The 19,638-nt window shown below is 43.4% G+C and overlaps 2 protein-coding genes across 2 annotated transcripts; both read left to right on the top strand.

The window, feature by feature from the left end:
• Window positions 1-10,594: 10,594 nt before the first annotated feature.
• Window positions 10,595-12,091, top strand: LOC132473009 (lymphoid-specific helicase-like). The gene is made up of 5 exons (XM_060072926.1): window positions 10,595-10,915; window positions 11,039-11,139; window positions 11,391-11,509; window positions 11,684-11,806; window positions 12,015-12,091. Exons 1-5 carry the CDS (start codon window positions 10,899-10,901, stop codon window positions 12,063-12,065), a joined length of 411 nt encoding a protein of 136 aa, XP_059928909.1. The 5' UTR covers window positions 10,595-10,898; the 3' UTR covers window positions 12,066-12,091.
• On the top strand, window positions 12,081-19,546 carry LOC132473006 (lymphoid-specific helicase-like). Its single transcript, XM_060072923.1, has 18 exons — window positions 12,081-12,191; window positions 12,333-12,391; window positions 12,479-12,520; window positions 12,793-13,032; window positions 13,391-13,573; window positions 13,853-13,996; window positions 14,359-14,555; window positions 15,140-15,233; window positions 15,572-15,736; window positions 16,056-16,219; window positions 16,697-16,841; window positions 17,030-17,113; window positions 17,329-17,448; window positions 17,685-17,801; window positions 18,014-18,173; window positions 18,364-18,460; window positions 18,819-18,895; window positions 19,201-19,546. The coding sequence occupies exons 2-18, from the start codon at window positions 12,380-12,382 to the stop codon at window positions 19,287-19,289; spliced, it is 2,130 nt and encodes a 709-aa protein (XP_059928906.1). The 5' UTR covers window positions 12,081-12,191; window positions 12,333-12,379; the 3' UTR covers window positions 19,290-19,546.
• The last annotated feature ends 92 nt before the right edge of the window (window positions 19,547-19,638 follow it).

Raw genomic sequence — 19,638 nt, 5'->3', positions numbered from 1 at the left:
TTACAAAGTTGTATTGAAACCTACATTTAAACCAAAATCCCTATATTGGGAAAACACACAGCTGTTAAACAGCCCAGAGGTAACTCATTTTTACACATTTGAATAATAACCAAGCCAAGTCTTCCAAACAACATTGATTCATACATTTTCATTTCATTTTTTACAGGAACTTTGGCTGAACTGTTTACGGTATCTGTGTTTCAGGTCTTTTTGCTTTCTTTGGGAGACAAAGTCTTCAGAGACCAGAGGTCCACAAACCTCCAGAGTTTAAAGTGTTCCTGAGAACCTTGAGAGAGAAGGCGTCCGTGACCGTCCTGTTTTCAGATGACTTGAAACCTGTGTGTCTTGGCTGCGCAGAGAATTTATTACCACGTGGAAAAACGACCTGAAACTATTCCACCGGTAAGGGAAACCAAAGTGTCTCTGGGCGAACAGCCTCTGTGTTCTCATGAATCAATTCCTCCAGAGTTGATAATACAATAATAATAGAAAACAACATCTGGCTTGGATTGGGAGGGGTGCTGATTCATTCCCAGAGAACTTGTCTCTCTCTCCGCTCTCTGCTCCTCCACACAGGAGACACTTAACTAGATCTTATGACCCCCACGGCCCTCAATGTGTGATGGAGCTTTGTTGTTTTTGTGCTGATCGAATCCTCCCTCCTGTCTCTTTTGTCCTGGCGTGTGCTCGATTTACCGTCTCTTTGTCGTGTGTGATTTAGTGTGTGAGGGGTTCATTAGATAATTGGATATTGGGTGTGTGTAGGTGTGGTGGTTGTTTATTGGTTTATCAGATGGCAGCTAGGAGTATATAAAGTTAGGTCTGTGAGAACGAGAAGAGGCCTAATGGAATGAATTTTTGGGGTAACCATGACATCTCATTGGATTAATTTAAAATTGTGCATTCCATTTCCCCACCAAGGTAGGATTAAGAATGGATTTTGACTCTGTTGTCATGGTTTCGGCAAAGAATAAGGCCCATTGCCACTACTCCCTTCCAGCCAACCACACATGTTTTGTGTTAGCCTGGCTATTACCAGACCAAGCCAATCGTAGATTGCACATTGGTCTGGGGAAGCTGCCGTCATTTTCTTCAGCACAAGAGGCGTGATCAGCGGGCCTACTTCAACTGACTCTGTACGCGATTGGCTGCTTGCCGTCGCTTCCCAGTCGTCATTGTGTTAAACCAGCCAATAGTTTGCCAAGGGGAAAAGCCAGCTTGGTGATTGGCTCCCGCAAAAACGTATCGGAAGCAGAAAGAAATGTACTGCTCTTTTCCAGACCCTTGTGCAGAGCGAACTCAATTCGCCGGAATAATGGGCAGGGCTACCCAGGCTAGTTTTGTATCTCATTGTGGTGTATTGTGATTTGGGTCAACTTTGGAATTTGAATTTATGTGTGTATGTAGAATACTTGGCGGTTGAGGAGCAGGATCGCAGGTGCAGTAATTCAATAGGTCTGTATAGCTGCCTCTCTACACCTGGGATCGTACTGGGAAACACAGACACTCACACACACCTAAACAAACATTTACGATTGAGCTCCTGTGTGAAGCAACCCATATCATCAGTAAGTGTGTCAGAGTTTCGGCTTGTCCCTGAGTCACGTCTCTGTTTTTGACATGACTTCTTTCGGTGATGATGTCACCTTTTACGGATGCAGAGAAAACAACACTGTTGTCCTTTTTTAAGCAACTAAAAAACTCCTGTGTTCAGCAGATGAGAAGAATATGGAGAATGAATGCATCGCGAAGAATTCAGCCAAAGACAGCCGAGGTCGAATTTGTTTGCAGACACTTAGCATTCCAGATACTCAACACAAACTACCAAAGGTTACATTTGCACCCAGCCGTAGAGACACATGAATACGCCGAAATACATACACCTTCACATTTTCACAGACGCCTCCCTTGAAATGACCTCTTGGACAGCAGTGACCGCAAGCTTACATGCAAAGGCTTCATTACGATTAAGTTTGTTGTTCTAGGGTTTTCCTCTTCCTATTAACTGAGAGAGAGAGAGAGAGAGAGAGAGAGAGAGGACATCCGTGATCCTATCTACCAACCAAAATAAGAGCAATTTGCCTGAGAGTGCTCCCTGTCAATTACAAACGCACATTAAGAGGACTAAAAATAGCATGGTTGCTACTGCAAGTAAGAGGCAAGTCGGAGCAACGGGTTGTTAAAATGTTTTGCTTTGCCCCTCGCTACATCCTCCCTAGTTGTGAACAGTCATCGCGGATGTTTTCGTAATATTATTTGTTCTCCATTAGGCCTGATTGCGGTCCATTCGCTGCTTTGTTTACACTGTGTTTGCACGGGATCTCGTCGTCATTGTGCGAAGTCGGCCAGTCCTGGAATGCTAGCATCCTAAAACCTCGGCTTAGCGTCAAGTCTAATGATATTCCCCCTTATTTTTGAGTTTGCGCCGGAAACGCTGCCATAGTGCGTCCGACGGGTCTTTCCAAACCAAACCTTTCCAAAAATTCTTGATAGCAGATGCCAACATCAACCCACCAAGTCCCCAGATGATGACAATACTTTGTATTGATTGATTAGTTAGTAATGTATAAATAAAGTGCTACTGTGCGTCAGACCAAAACCAAGGCGCGGCGCGAATAAATACAAACTCAAAGCAAAGGCGCGAATAAATGCAGATTTCCCACCGGCAAAGCAGGCGGCGTGGATGGCCTCAATGGCTAGAAATGTTTTAACTTTCATGCAAATTTTGCCTGATGCTGAATCCCTAACCTGAGAAAAGTTTTGATATTTGCAACCTTGCCCAAGTCACACGAGTACAATGTGCATTTTCCCTTTTGGTGTGGACGCACCTCTAGACCGGGCACACAAGAGCTTGTCACGTCGAGTAAGGAAAGGTTCCTACTCTCATCAATAAGAGCTGCTACACTTACCCACCGGCCCATTTACTTTGTATTGGACGCATTATCGCGTGGGGTACTCACTGAATGTGGATTGTCGATTACAAAGTGAATGGGAGATATTGCCAAACGCAGAACACGCTTTTGGTTTGGCCGGCACGTCAATCCTATAGCATTTTGGAGCACATCTTTGTTGCGTGAAACATATAAGAACCAGAACTTTTAATGTAGCACAGAACGGGGAGAATGTTGTGGGTTGTATCTTTTCACTCTCTTCAAATATGACTAAAGTTAAATTTAGACTCATTCTGAAACATTACAAGGCCATGTGTTTTGGGCTTTAAGTGGTTACTAAAAGTGAAAACCGGTACAAAAACACACCGTTTCTTAATGGCAATTCTAAGGCGGCATCAGATGTTATAGGTCTTATATGTTAAAGGTATATTTTATTCTCTCTATGCTAGTTCATTCAATAGTTTGTCAATAGTGGTGCAGAGGTCATCTTTTCTCAGCCAATTTGCTAATAGGGTTTAGCACAAGGAATGCATTGTTCATTCGAAGTGAACAGGTGGTGATACATAGTTAATAAAAACTTAAACAAACCAGTTGGTGGATTTGAAATGCTTGAAGGCCGTAATCCAAAGACATGAAAAAAATGTTGATATGTAAAGAGTGGAGCTGTACAGTTTGAACAGAGAACAATGAACATTCCTTAGGACTGCTCATCACATTCAAGGTGACGACATGACTCTGCTATGACTGGGAGGTTGGAGAAAGTAGGTCAGCAGGTAATAAAGAAGACTTCGGGGAAGCAGTGGGAGCTTGGAGGAGGAGGAGGAGGTTGGGGAACGAGGAGGAGGTGGGAGGAAGAGGAGGTTGGGGAGGTAGCGGAGGAGGAGGTATCAGGATAGGAGAGGCTGGAGATCAGGAAGGAGATCGAATGAGGTGGGAGAAGGAGGGGGAGACGATGGGATCAGGAGGAGGCGGTAGAAGGAGGTTGGGGACAAGGAGGAGGTGTGAGGATGGGGCAAAGAGGTTAGGGGACGAGGAGGTGGTTGGAGAACGAGAAGGAGATCAAGGGAGGCGAAGGAGAACGAGATGGTGGGAGAAGGAGGTTGGGGGACAAAAAGGGAGCTTAAAGGAGGTGGAAGGAGGTAAGGGCGCGAGGAGGCTTTGGGAAAGTAGGAGGTTGGAGGACGAGACGGAAGTGGGAGTAGGAGGCTTTGGGGTTTGGGAGGGTTGTTTGATGACCTCCCCTCCACTAACTCAATTTACAGTGTGTCATATGGTAAGACATGTGGTCTGTTTTTGATAAACCGAGCTTCATTTGGGCCTCCTGCGATGATACGGTGTGTATGTGTGGATTTGCTAAGGCATAACATACAGTATCAGGTGTATGAACTCTCCTTGGACCATGGTGACAGAATGTGTTGTTTTGATATGGCGGATACATTTCAAAAAGAAAAACAGTAGGCACAGATGATGATGAAATATCCAACAAAGAGTCACAGTTATGAATGGTACAATGACTCACTTCAACTGTTAATCACATTACTATCGTATTATTGTGACTCACTTTAGTAGGTTCAAACCCATCGTTTTGAATATCTTTCTATTCACTAAGACAGAAACAGTACAAAATGCAATACGGTTCTTGTTTCGAGACAAAGTATCCTTAGTCTAGCTGTAGGCATCCTTGAGCAAGAGGTCCTAACTCCTACCTGCACATTAATTACACTTATCTAAATATAACTAGATGAACTGTGAGTCACTCATAATAGGAAAACTCATCTGCTAAATTATATTCAATCATTATATAACATACCTAACTGTGATCCACAATGTATCTCCCTGTAGCCTTAAGAGTTTGGCATCAAGGAACACCAATATTTGTTCATAGTAAATGTAGCGATTAATGTGACATATATAGAAATATAGCATATGTTTTCTGTTAGTTGTGGAAGGTAACAGCCAAGTGTGAACTTTTAGCTGCTCCACGAAGTCTTGTCTCGTACGGTATGTGTATTTGCCTTCCCTTTGTCAACATAGTTTTCATACCAGAGGGTTTGTGTGAATATGACTTTCCAGTCACATTCACATAAACTCTCTGGTTGCCTGAAGTATAGCTCCTAAACTCCCATCTGACATCAATTCTCTTCTTGTGTTTTGATCTAGCCTCATCATCGGGGTGAACCCAAACCCGTGGCCTTGATTTAACATTTGGCTGCCCTCATTTCTGCGGAAATAACCTGTATACGAATACGATAAGAAATGACTCGGCTAATTATTATTTATTTTTTTCAGGCGAAAAAAATGCTTAGAGGTAACTCCCCACATACTTCTCACATAAGAATTTCTTAACCTCGTTATCGTGTCTTCGATAATGTCGGACAAATTATCTTATAGCTTTACGGCATTCCTGGACCAATAACTCTATTACTCCCCTTGGTAAGGTTTTCGTTCATTGTTTATCATTATGTTCCACTTAGTTTCCCCCAGTATAAACACACAATTTAGCATGGATGTGTATCACAGAGACTCCTTGGGCAGGTAAAAGTTCAGTGTATTGCTCAAGGGCACAGAGGTTGTTGGAGTAGAGCCATTTAGAGGCAATTTAGAATTTGGAGACAAACAAATCTGTTCAAAAGCTTACTAGCTTCATTCTAGTGTCATTATATTTCACTTTAATTCCTGAATATTTTATGTATATGTTCTGCCTCCATATGTAGCTTTTAATTTCATTTAGTCTCTTTGTTTGTATCTTCTGTTTTTAATACATTGCACCATGGTTTACACATGTAATTAGTTAGGCAGTTTCATCGTCTGGATCCCTCATAGCCTACAACCATGGAAGGAACAACCATGACCGTAACAGATGCAAGAGTATGGTTGCTGAACTCAACCAGACACACGTGCAGGTCGACTTCAGGAATCCTCTTCCCTGCTGAGTCAGCCCCCTTGCATGTGTAAACATGCTGTGGAGAAGATCCACTCTATTCTCCTTCGAGTTGTGGATCTGAGAACATCTGGAGTAGGAGAGAGGTGTTTGGTTAGATACGCCTTGCAGATGGAATCTGATCCGAGACGCGGTTCGCAATAACAGGGTTATAATGGAACTGTCACAAGACAAGACGAACGATTTACTTCCATTGTTGGTCAGGAGTCTATGATTTCCGGTTCAGATATTAATCAAGGCTGGAGATCTTCCAGAGCTTGTTACCAACACTAGTTTTATTGATTTGCCTGGAAACAGGAGTCCTGGGTAATACCTTTTTCAAGCTGTGTTGCAGCACGGGTCAGGTCCACATGACTGTATCTCAGCCAGTTATTCCAACCTGTGTCCTGATAAACATTGTCATATTATACCTTCTCAATGATGTTGAATGTTCTATTTAAACCTGTCCTCACGACGAAAATGTCTGCTGTTACGGTTTTACCTTAAGCAGTTAGCAAAACATTTTTAATTGTATTTTTGTCATACTTAGTGTGTACACACCTTATTAAAAGTTAAAGCTTTGCACTCTTTCCTCTCCCTACTAAACAGTTGGGAACTGTTGTAGTCAATAGCAATCAACCGCAGTATGTTTCAAATGATTCAACTGACTTTTTCAAAGCTGATCTGTAGCTTTTTTCCCCCCATCATTATGAGGTAGCATGTACCGACACCTCTGCTTACCTCTGTACGATAACACCAACCCTTGGCTCTGTCATTTGAGCTCTTTTTGGCCTGGGAAGACAGCTATACTTATGTACTTATACCCAGATCAGAGGGCAGGTGAGGAGCCAAGCTAGCCTGGAGGAGGGAGCGCAGACAGACCCTTGATGTGTCCAGTTCCAGGACAAGTAGCTTCTTGTTAAGGGGGGTCAAAGTAATTGATTGATTGATTTATTGATTGAGCAAAAGGGTGATTGTTTTTTCTTATTCTTCTTCCACGGAATTTGATTATCAAGTTTTTCTTGACTAACAGAATTTTATTTTATATTGTCATTTCAATCTGAATCCGAATAACAATTTAAAGTTTACGTATGGAATGAATGTTTGCCTAAACTTTTGTACTGGGCTGGCAAAAATGAAACCTACATTTTATTTCAATTTACTTTGCTGTTTTTTCTTGGGACTGTTCATCCTCTTGAACACTTTTTGGCCTGCCGTGTCACATGACGAAAGGAAAACATCGGATAGAATGCTTGTGTGTGACAAAGTGTGCGCAAAGTGACGACTGAGACAGAGGAAAGAGGGCTTAATACATGGTTTCCTCGTATTTGTGTTAAGACCAGTGTATACAGTTAATTTTTTTCTGAATTTTGTGTGATCCACAATGTCCATATCCTAGTCAACCTCGAGCAAGATGTCCAACACCAACAAGTTACTACTCAGGGTGGACATAGTATTATTCATTACTAATAACAAATTCATAGTGAAGAAAGTCAGAGCAAATACACAGGGATTATTATTATCCTAAATTAGGAGCAAATTCATGAAACATATTGGTTGACTAATACCACACAATGGTGGTTTTATTAAAATACATTTAAAATGAAAATTGTAATACATATTTGAAAATCAACTGTGCCAAATATGGATTATGATGCCTCAGAAAAAAAATGTTTTGAAGAAGACCCTTGAGATGAGCTATCTCAGTTCCAAGGACGACCGAAGAACGCAGAAACACATTCCAGTAGAATCATTTATGTTGATAATTTAGCAACAGAAACAATTACACCCTAAGCTCCTTCACTTTGCCCATAAATGGTAATGGTAGTAAATCCATTGTTATACTATTGGTCCCTATGGTATGTTAAATGTTTGTGCATCAAATGTTGTTAAAAACTCCTTTTAAATGGAATATATATTTGTGTGGATTTTAACTGGATAAACAACCCTCATAAACGCACGTCATCAGTTGTTAAGCTCTTTTAATGAGCGTTATATTTTATTACTTTTTCAAAAGCACACTTCTGTTTTTCCATTTAAACTTTTCTTTCGACGGGCAGATGGAAGAGCAGGTAAGATCCTGACCATACTAAACCGTCGCACAAAAACACAGACACCCAGACACACACACGCACACATGCACAGGTACCCAAACACATGCTTTTACCCACATACACACAATGTCTTTGTGAGTAGGCCTGTGTACTTAATGTAAGCCTTGTGAACATCTAGTTGTTTATGTGTGGTCTAGTATAAACTGGATTCACTCATAAAATATGTTCTGACTAGACAGACGTCAATGTGTGTGTATGTGCACACATGCATGTCAAAGGAAAAGCAAGTGTGCCAGATTAAAGTTGATGTGATTGAATTTACTAACTAGAATAAGATGTGCTTAGTGTTAGAGGCTGCAGTGTTTAATAACTATATGTCTTCTCTGCAGCTGGAAGCTGAACTGGCTTGTATAAGAGTAGCTGTGCAGTGGCACAGATGGTACATAAAGGGATAACACAGGCAATGTGTTCAGAACAAACACACACACACACACACACACACACACACACACACACACACACACACACACACACACACACACACACACACACACACACACACACACACACACACACACACACAACATATATTACGGACAACTACTCCTAGACTCTCGCCCTGGGCATGAGTCTTCAAAGCCAAAACAGCCTTTTGCTGAAAGAGCAGAACTTTTAACATGAGGCAGGCTTTGATTTTGGCCTGAGTGCGCATGCGTGTGTGTGCATGTGCATAAAGCAAAAGAAAAGTCAACGCAAGGTGGTTACAGTTGGCCTTTGTTGCACAAAGCGGGCTGCTGACAATGTTGCTACAGATAGCTATCCTAGCGCTGCTCACAAAGCTGCTGGGAGACTGTCCGTAGCTACATTGTTAGCTGGTGTTTTCAGGAGATTTCCCCATGAGAAACAATATGGCCACTGTCTTGGTTCGTTTGCTGAAACAAAACAACTGTATGTGTGACGGTTTAGTGGTGTGGGAGGTAGAGTGGGGGTGAGAGACACATGGAGCAGACAGACAGACAGACAGACAGACAGACAGACAGACAGACAGACAGACAGACAGATAATTAGACACATAGACAGGATGATAGAGAGAAATAAAGGCAGGTGGGCAGACTTAAAGTTTGACAGACAGATACAGAAAGGCAAGTTGAAAGAAAGAAAGGCTGGTATTCAGACAGACAGGCAGACAGACAGAAAAGGAAAAATAAAATAAATATATATGTCGAGATTTAAATGATCTGACTCAACGTGATTCAACATTACCAGTTGTCATCAGTATTTGTTAACAGTGCTGTAAGTTCAGAGCCAACTCAATCACTCTCACAATTGTCTACACTACAGTGACTGGAACTGGACTACCCTTGACCCTGATCCCAAACCGAAACAATATATATTAGATAGGGCAGCTTGTTCTGGGCTTATATGTGATCAATGATGTATCTGTCTGATCGTATTAGCTGTAGATGGATGGTTAAATAATGTCACAAGATCGGTCATACTGCAGGCTCTCATTTGCAAGTGCACTGATTGTGTGCCCGTCTCCGATATGCTAGCCTATATACCTGGCATTTATTCAGTTCATGTTCTTCTGAGTGCGCAAGAATGGTGCCAATTATTGTCGTGTTTGCATTGTAATGCACAACTGTGCCTCTCCCTGTTATAAAATAAAATGCATCCCAAAAACTTTAGCCAATGCAGGCTCCTATGTCAGTGTTGGTTTACCTGTGTGTTTAAAGTGTGTGTGTGTGTGTGTGTGTGTGTGTGTGTGTGTGTGTGTGTGTGTGTGTGTGTGTGTGTGTGTGTGTGTGTGTGTGTGTGTGTGTGTGTTGTCATGTAGGCTATAGATATAGATTGATTGTCTTGGCTTGCTTGCATCCATGAAATATTGTAATGTTATGGCCTAGCTGGCTACTGCATATCGAGAACAATCTGGGGATGAGGATATCCCCAAATATTGACGGGTATTTCGCACGCTGCCATCTCAATATAGGCTATATAGCAAATATATCACTGTACTAGACACTAATGTATTTTCCACTAGCTAGTGGTGGTCATTACATTGTAGTGAAACTAGTAAAGACAACACAGCTTTATTACGGCGAAACATGGATGCACTCGAATGCGTTACTTGAGTCTGGTATTTCTCTGCACTGATTGGTTAGACAGCATTCAAACTTAGTGGTCAAGCAAAAAAGAGATAGGGGCTCGTTCTGCATACCTAATAGCCAGAGTGAATGACTAATAGCCGCGGCTGCCGTTGCTCAATAGTTCCACCTTGTGGTGTACAGCATACACAATAAAACAGGCCCTTTAATGCATGGCCACGTGATAGTGCAACCCAAACAAAAAAGTTATTCCTGCAAGCTATAATAGTCCATTAATCTAACGTATTTGACAACATAAAAGACGATACAGATATAGCTTTGTTGATCTAGCACGACCACCCCTTCATATATTTGGGTATTGTAAAACGTTCGCGGGAAATATTGAGAATGTTACAACGTAACTATTACTCGCGGGTCAATGTCATTTATTATTTAAACCTGTTTTTGTTTTTTGACTAATTTAATCATGGTTTTCCCGTTCCACAGTATATTCTACGATAGTAAAGCTTCTTTTTTATGAAGCAGTTGGTGGTTAATCAAAAATAACTACGTTATTTGAAATTGCAATTGTAAAACACCCCTACCAATGTTATTTGGTTTCTACTTTCTGCGCGCGAAACCCAGCTTGACCCTCCCACTCGACTGCTGGCTAGGAGAGGGAGACCTGCTGCTGTATTTTACTTGTTGGCTTTTTATAATTTGCTTTTAGAAAATACTACTAGAAAATAAATATTTGTACTTGTCGTACACTGTGAAGCCTCCTTTTTTAAACTCGTTTTCACCCGGTGCGGAATAACCATTCTTTGCTGATTCCTTTGTCAAGGGGGTTATTTTCGGTCTTTGGTCCTGTTTAAATTGGAAGAACTATCAGTCAAAAGACAAAACTTTAATTGGACTTTTCTAGCGGTCTGCTTCTTCTGATTGACAAATGGCAGATGTGACATGGTCAGTATTTTACATGCAACCCGGCTAGTCTTAACATGCTGTAAAAACGTGGTGCGGTGCCTAAAAAGGCAGCACACTTTTCTCAAAGACCTGACCCCCTTTTCTTTATGTTAACTTCTGCAGTTCAAAGGAAGGAGCTCGGAGTGTGTCCCCGCAGTGTCCTAAACCCGACGAGTCGGAGGTGCCCCTTGGCACCGCCACGGAGACCCAGCCGTCTCCACCTGGTCAGTTAACTTTTTTACTCTTTGATCATTGATTCAGCTGAAGACAGCGTGGCCTCGGCTCTCATGCCAACATACTTTACTAGTCAACCAATTTGGTAGCGCTTTTCAGGGAAGCAATCTTTTTAACTATTTATTTCTGTTCTGAAACAGATTAGCATTTATTTAAACACCTTTTTAAGTTATTGGGTTTTACATAACACATTAGAGTTACGCGTCCACAATGGGCAATTTCGTGTTTCTTTTCTCAAAAGTTGAAGGGGTAAAGACAGAGAATGATTCCTCTGGTGGTATGATCACAAAAGAAATGGAGGAAGAGGAGAAGAAGTTGACAGAAAAATCCGAAGAAATGGACAAGGAGATGATTGAAAAGGTTAGTTCCTATGATATGGTTGTTGTTGATTTTCAAACGACGTCAATGACGTTGGTTCCTGCATTCGTTCAGATATTACCTGCCATTCTGTGATGGTGGAGATTACTTCCTTGAATCATGATGCTAAGTGAATTTATTTTATAAACTTTTGTGATGAACCTACGTCCACCGAAGGCCCGTGAGTCCATTGTACGGGACTCCCACGATATGCGCTTCAAGAGACTCCAGCATCTGCTTGAGAAGAGCAACATCTACTCCAAGTTCCTGCTGACTAAAATGGAGCAGCAGCAACAAGAGGTAAGTGTTCTTCTTGTGAGGGTCTTCAAGTGTTTATTGGATGTATCTTATTGAAGGTACTGTTGTAAAAGAAGATAAGCATATGCAAATATTATAAGATACATGTTCATGGGAGGAATCTGTGATTTCGATATTTGCTCTCAACAGTGCCACCGTTTTATCAGGGAGAAGGCATAACCAGTCGTTTTTTCTTTTTGTTTGTTTTCAGGAGAAGGCCAAGAAAGAAAAGCAACAAAAAAAGTCTAAGAAGGTAAAATAACATTATTATAAAAAGGTTAATTAATGTGATGTTTTCTTCAGTTTATAACTTTATTACATACCTTGAAATGTGCATCTTCCCTACCTCGATGGGTGACGAAAAAGGATGAACCTGCCATTGAAAAAGGTATCTATACCTAAAGTAGCAACTTTCAACACCGTTGTTAATCCTATATTCTGAATTCATTTTCATATAAATACTCTATTGATCTGTATTGCGCCATGCGACTACCGTCATTTATTTTATCAAATCAATATTTTTTTCAAGCAACCTCAAAGAAGCGCAAGAAAGATGACTACAAAATAGCTGATGTCATGTCCAAAGAGGTACGCTCTTCTGAAGCTACGCTAACCTAGTGCGCCAGCAGCTCCTGTGTTTTTGAGTTTTAAGTCTTATTTTTTGTTCTGTTTCAGGAAATTATGTCAAAGTCGAAGAAAATAAAACTAGACGAAGAGGTAGGACCATTTGATGTAAACTGATGTTTAACTCATTTTTTATTGTGTTTGCTGTTAATCAACAGGTTTTTTCTGCCCCAATGATTACCAAAACTTGGATAACATTTATGGAAATATGTAGCCCAATTTTAGATATTTTTTTATACAGTCCCCTACCTTTTTCACTCTGACCCACGTCGGCCCCCCCCTGCTGCAAGCCCCTTATTGAACAAAGAGTCCCACAGGTGGGACACCAGTAACATGCCTCGAACCCTTCTCTTTTGTCTCTCCAGGTGCAGACAGCGTCTTCTTCAAAACAGAAGAAGAACATGGAGGAGGAGGACCTGGAGAAGATGAGCGACTCCAACACGGACATCAAGAGCCGTCTGTCAGAGGCGATGCAGGACAGCGCCAAGCACCAGCTGGACCCGAAGAGGACGTTTGAAGGGAAGCCGGTGCCGGCCCAGCAGCCCCGCCTCTTCACCGGCGGCGCGATGCGCTGGTACCAGATAGAGGGAATCGAATGGCTGCGGGTGAGAGGACGCTTCCTTGGGTTAAGGATTTTGGTGTTTTATTTTTTTATCGTGGCGTTGTAGTTCTTTTTTTGAAGTTTGAATATGGCGTCTCAAAGGCTGAGGTTACGGTTGCAACGCTATTTTTAAGTTCTTTAGACAACGTCCCAATTGCTGAGTTTGTGGTTCCGGTTTAGTTTCTGTGGAATCTTCCTCAAACATGGTTTGAGTTATGCTTTCTTTTGAAGTGCTTAGTTCTGCTATTATTTTAGTCTAGAGTCCATGTGATTGATCGCCCGCAATAGGAGCACCTATTCCAAAACAGAAGTCATCCATCCCTTCCCATAGGGTATTAAATGTGTCTGGTCTCTCTCTGTAGATGCTGTGGGAGAACGGTATCAACGGCATCCTGGCAGACGAGATGGGCTTAGGGAAGACCATCCAGTGCATCGCCCACGTGGCCATGATGGTGGAGCGCGGCGTGCTTGGCCCTTTCCTGGTGGTGGCCCCACTCTCCACGCTGCCCAACTGGATCCGAGAGTTCAAGCGCTTCACGCCCACGGTACCTAGCTCACTCATGTGTTGATAGTTGTTCGTCAACGTGAAATGGGGACGCGTGGTTGTTTTTCAGTTTGGTTGCCTTTGTTGGATGGACAACTTGACACCTGGCTATCTGAAAAAAAATGGTTATGAGATTGTTAACTATTTTAGATATGATCGATTATTAATTCGCTATTATTCTATGAAAATAGACAATACTTTAGTTGTGTGTGTGTTTCCTGAAGTACGAGTTGATCCGGGTCTTTGCCAAATATCAGATGTTATGTTTGTGTGGTACTAGGTGCCGGTCCAGCTGTACCACGGGCCCGCAAAGGCGAGGCCCGGTCTGCTGAAGGTGATCCAGAAACCCCAGGGGCCCCACAACATGTGCCCCGTGGTCATCACCTCCTTTGAGATCGCCATGTTTGACAGGAAGGTCCTACAGGTAAACACATGCACAGAGCAGCATTGGTCGTTGAACCTCGGTACAGTTTGGCTAGAAATCGTAACACCATAACCCTATGCCACTGTTTTTGTGCATTTGTCTCTTTTGCCCATATTGTATTGGGGGCAAAATATTGTATAAATGGGCTGTTCCATTCGCAGTCTGCAATCTAACTTAAGCAGGCCACCCTAAACCCTACGTCCTCCTTCGTTACCTAAATCTGAATTCACTGTGATCTAGTTTGGATGTAAACTGAACCGTATCATCTTTCGTCTGCGAAATTAGCAAAGGCTACACTAAGATGTTTTCCAGGAGCTCCTCCCGGTAACACAACATTCTCGTCCCTCCTCCCACTCCTGCAGAGGTTCCAGTGGAAATACCTCATCGTGGACGAGGGCCACAGGATCAAGAACCTCAACTGCCGGCTGGTGCAGGAGCTGAAGCTGCTGCCCTCCGACAACAAGCTGCTGCTGACGGGCACGCCGCTGCAGAACAACCTGTCAGAGCTCTGGTCCCTGCTCAACTTCCTGCTGCCAGAGGTCTTCGATGACCTCAAGAGGTATGAGCGAAATGTTGGTGGCGTCAGTGGTGTGAAGGGGGAGGGTTTTTTGGTTGTATTACTGTGCCAATATGATGGGCTTGATTTGTAACAGTTTCCATAGTGCCCTGTATTTACTAAGTGATGAGAGCTCACTGGGGATTTCAAAGTAGGACTTTGGAGTCTTAATAATAATAATAATAATAATAATACATTTAGCATAAAATCATCATAAATCTTACTCTTAACTTCATTCTTAGAATGACAACACAACAACACAATATTTTCACTCAACAATTAACGGCCTATTGGGTATAGATTCTTACAGCCCTAGAATGCTTGGCAAATTTTTACAACAATAAATACATTAAATGATATCAAAGGATTTCTGTGCATGTAACATCCAACATCCAAATTGGAAATAAGATATCAGTGGTTAATGTGGAAAGAAGCTCGACAAAGATGAGAGAGAGAATACTCTGGTTTGCCTGAAGAATATTCGTTTACTTGCGTATCTGTTGCAGAGGTCAGAGTTGAATACCCTTTACCACTATGCCACGGTTCACCGTCGTCTTCGTCCTCCTTCTCCTCCTCCTCTCCTCTAGCTTTGAGTCGTGGTTTGACATCGACACCATAAAAAGTGACGGGGTTGTGGTGGCCAACGAGCAAGAGGAGACGGTCCTCCACATGCTGCACCAGGTACGCACAACATATGACCATCCTGAAGATCATCTCTGGGCCTAAAAGAACATTTCAGTGTTCCCAAGGGACCCAACCGCACACTTGAGTGTCGTCGGGCCACGAGCCAACCTCCAACTGGGCGCAAACCATTTTTTGGTTGCGACCCGGCCCAGTTGGAGGTGGGGTCGTGGCCTGACGGCGCTCAGAAAACCTATTTTGGCTTGTGACACAAACTCAAGAGCAAGCCACTGTTACAAACGATCACGTGCTGCTCCCCCAGGTTCTGAGAACACGCGCTGCAGTCGTCCTTTTCCTGACTCCGGCTCCCGTTCTTCTTGTGTTGTTTTGCGTCACAGATCCTCACTCCGTTCCTGCTGCGGAGGCTGAAGGCGGACGTGACGCTGGAGGTCCCTCCAAAGAAGGAGATCATCGTGTACGCCCCGCTGACCCTGAAGCAGGAGACCTTCTACAAGGCCGTGGTGGACAAGAGCATCAGCAAGCTGCTCGGCCGGGAGAATACGGTAACGCACCTCTTTAGTTTTGTTCCGTTTGCTACACAGGCCGCCTTCGCGTTTAGTGTTTGTATTTGAGCTCCACGGGTGGAATTTATCTAAAAATAAAATGCCCTCTTCAACAGTAGATTCATGGTCGATAACGAGATGAGTCAAAGTGGCAGTGTACCTGGAATGATTTATTTATTCATCGGTCATTGGAATGCACCTGTTGGTATATCCATATACCTCATATCACCGCATGTCCATGCAGATTCTCGACTCCCTCTTTTCAATCTGGTCTTCATTGTGCATCGTTGACAAATCATTGAAACATGATTTCTATTAGTATTTCTCAGAGAGCGTCCTGCCGTCAACGCCGACAGCCAGCGGCAGGCCCACCCGACGCAGCAAGAGATTGGTGAACTACGACGAGAAACCTGATGAGAAAGAGACCCCCAAAGCGCTGGAGAGATACCTGGAGAAGATCCGCAAGGAGAACGGGGAGCAGAGGTCAGCAGAGGAGCAGCCACGCATGCACTCATGCACCTCACACCTTTAGCACATTATGAGTCCAAAACGTCCTGTCTGGGATTGTGTTCCGATTAAACAAGCTATTTATTAATATACGTTAGTTTGTGGCAGGTATACCAGTTTTTTTTTATATGATTTCTTTGTGAATTGCGGAATGACAACAATAAACCAGATATTTTTATTAAAAATATATCTGAATGCCTGCATATATTGCCTCTTCGATTTGTATTTGATTAGACGGGGAATACAGGGTTGAAGAACCGCCATACATGGAGAAATGATAATCGTCTCACTTCTTTGATTTAATTTGTTTTGATGCACCAAATATTAGTTAGATTTGGGCACAGCAACCTCCGCGGGTTGGTCCTAACATGAGAAAAGTATGTCGAGCCCTAAAATGACTTGGATCGTTGATAGCTTACATTTAGCCTCGTGTTCAACCCCCTCCCACTCCAGCGCCGGACCTGTGCTGGCGGTGAAGAATTTGCTGAACACCCAAGTCAACCTGAAGCTCCAGAATATCCTGATGCTGCTGAAGAGGTGCTGCAACCACCCCTACCTGGTGGAGTACCCCCTAGACCCCGCCACGCAGCAGTTCCAGGTGACCACTAGGGGGGGCCGCAGTGTTTCTAACCGTTCTTTAATTTTTTTTTTCATTTGTTTGTGCGTCCCAAACTTTGGAATGTTGACCACCAATAAGACCGGTATTATGCAGCTTATACCATGAACAGAAAGTGACAATGAAGACTGAATAACGATTGTAGTCCTCATGTCCTTTGGTCTCCTCAGATCGACGAGGAGCTGGTGAAGTGCTCGGGGAAGTTCCTCATCCTGGACCGAATGCTGCCTGCCCTCAAGAAGAGGGGCCACAAGGTAAAAGGGATGGGGCCCCCACTGTTTTCGACACTGGATTTGTGCTGGTTTAACTTTTCGTTTAGATTTGAACACAAACAGAAAGCTATTCTAGAGCAGCAAAGCATTTAGTCCATTCCGATGCCAATGCGAATCCATGTCCTCTCTGGTGGGCGCTAGCACCTGGGTGGTGGGGGTACTCCGGTTCTTAACGTTGAGTCGGCCCGTGTTCTCAGGTGCTGGTGTTCAGCCAGATGACGTCCATCCTGGACCTGCTGGTGGACTACTGCTACCTGCGGGGCTTCGAGTACAGCCGGCTCGACGGCAACATGTCCTACACAGACCGTGATGAAAACGTGAGTTCACGTTGCGGGGATTCCCCGACGACTTTACAGGGGGGGCTCTATCTATTATGGAAAGTAGAGACCCAACGCAGAGTTTGGTATCCGTGTTGGTCGTCGGAGCATTAAAACACTAATTCAGAATCAGCCTAAAGTAGCTGAGGTGTGTTGGTACTTTATAGTTGAAAAATAATCCATAATAACGTCCATTCTTCAGGATGAAATCCTCAATCATTTCCATCCCCTCCCAGATGACGAGGTTTGCAGAAAACCCAGAAGTCTTCCTCTTCCTGCTGAGCACGCGAGCCGGAGGCCTGGGCATCAACCTCACCTCTGCTGACACCGTGATCATCTTTGACAGCGACTGGGTGAGTGGTCTTTCACACACGCATACAGAGGCTTCACTCGGTTTGAGATTACATGTAGAGCTGCATCACCCTGCTTGAGATTGAGTGAGTTTGAAAAAATGCAGCCATATTTGATAGACCTGGGTCTTATTTAAGTATTGCATGTGTTTGAATGGGCTATGTTAAATCCCCTTCCTGTGTGTTCATCATACGTACCCTCCCTTCCCCTCCAGAACCCCCAGGCGGACCTGCAGGCCCAGGACCGATGCCACCGCATCGGGCAGACCAAGCCTGTGGTGGTGTACCGTCTGGTCACGGCCAACACCATCGACCAGAAGATCCTGGAGCGAGCATCCGCCAAGAGGAAGCTGGAGCAGATGGTCATCCACAAGAGTAAGCCCTGATTCTACCTCCTAAAGCCATTTAAATATTAGAATTATGTTTAACTTGTGGCTAAGGGATGTTACTACATTTTAGACTTTCACTCTATTTCATGAGTCCCTTAGAGATTTGCTACTGCTTAAAATAATCCTATTTACAAACCTTGAAATGTAAATTGATGTTGGGTCATCCTGTGCCTCAGATAAGTTCAAGGGAGGGAGGGAGGACCTGGCCCCGGCTAAGAGCTGCCTGGACCTGGACGAGCTGATGGGGATGCTGATGGCCAGGGAGGCAGAGCGGTAAGAGACACGTCCCAGGGAAATGCTCAGCTTCAAGGGCCGTTGTTTACTGTTCATGTTGTCGAGCAAAAGCTTGTCTCCAAAGAGACTTGCAGTGAATAATACAGTTCAACTCAATTAACGTTAGATGTGCAATACTTTTATTCTACATGGAGCATGGTGCGTTTAAGCTATTTCTTTCCGATGATCCGTGGCTGCCTTTGCGAATGTCGTTACACCAACGACTATTTGATTATTCATTCATGCCACATGCCGCTGATTATTCAAGATTAGAAAGTTAGGGTTATTCACCCCTCAATCCCGCGCATGGCATCGTGTGGGTGTCTTCAACATATATTCCTCCTCTTGACTGTCCCAGGGAGGTGAAGAGCACCAAGGGGGAGGTGATCAGTGACCGGGACCTCGAGGTTCTGCTGGACCGTAGCAACATGATGGGTGAGTCCGCCGCAGAACCAGCAACCTTTTACAGAGCAAAATATAACCCTTGACGTTTTTGTGGCATCTATAGCATTTTTTCCAACTTGTTTTGATCCTTAATGTTTTTAGTAAGTGTTTCAAATGAGACCTGAGATTTTCTACTTTGTGGACAATGAAATGCATCTTCTCAATCCATCATATTTTGTAAGCCAAACGTCGGGTCATTTGTTGTTGCTACCAGTGTGGGGCTATTATAAACCTAGGTACCACACCTGAAGCACATGGAGGGGAACAGGTAGATTCATGCTGACCGTCTCTTCCAGACAAAGGGAGGAAGAACGTGAAGCAGGAGAAGGTGGGGGTGTTCCGGGTGATAGAGGCCAAGGAGGCCTCAGAGATCCTTTTGCCCTGAGGAGGAGTCATTGGCAAAAAAATAAAACATTCATTAACGCTGGTGTTTGTGTTTCCAGTGAAAACCCTTTTTCGAAAACGTTCGAAAACTACTGTAAGTTGACCTTTATAAGCGGGAAAAACTACTGTTGTTCTTGCTATTGACCTGTGGTAGCTTTGTCTTCTTGTTCTCCTGCGACTGAACCACTGTTCAAAACTTGCAAGCGCGTATTTTTGCTAAAATAAAGTCCTAGTTGTGTGTGTAAATATATATATCTATATATTAAAAAAAGGCACATGTAATAGTTTGTGTCAATCCAGTTCAGCTATGTTCTCTGCCCATTCCAAAGCCAAGCACGGCCATTTTAATT

The sequence above is a fragment of the Gadus macrocephalus genome, chromosome 15 (genome assembly GCF_031168955.1).
Source record: "Gadus macrocephalus chromosome 15, ASM3116895v1".
Taxonomy (NCBI): Eukaryota; Metazoa; Chordata; class Actinopteri; order Gadiformes; family Gadidae; genus Gadus; species Gadus macrocephalus.
Note: the sequence above shows the minus strand (reverse complement) of the source record. Positions and strands in the feature narration are given on the sequence as shown.

Coding starts and splice junctions, on each gene's coding strand:
- LOC132473006 (XM_060072923.1), top strand. Junction 13,997..14,358: donor TTGACAGGAAGGTCCTACAG/GTAAACACATGC, acceptor CCACTCCTGCAG/AGGTTCCAGTGGAAATACCT. Junction 17,114..17,328: donor TCAAGAAGAGGGGCCACAAG/GTAAAAGGGATG, acceptor CCGTGTTCTCAG/GTGCTGGTGTTCAGCCAGAT.
- LOC132473009 (XM_060072926.1), top strand. Junction 11,140..11,390: donor GACCCAGCCGTCTCCACCTG/GTCAGTTAACTT, acceptor TTTTCTCAAAAG/TTGAAGGGGTAAAGACAGAG. Junction 11,510..11,683: donor ACAAGGAGATGATTGAAAAG/GTTAGTTCCTAT, acceptor CGTCCACCGAAG/GCCCGTGAGTCCATTGTACG.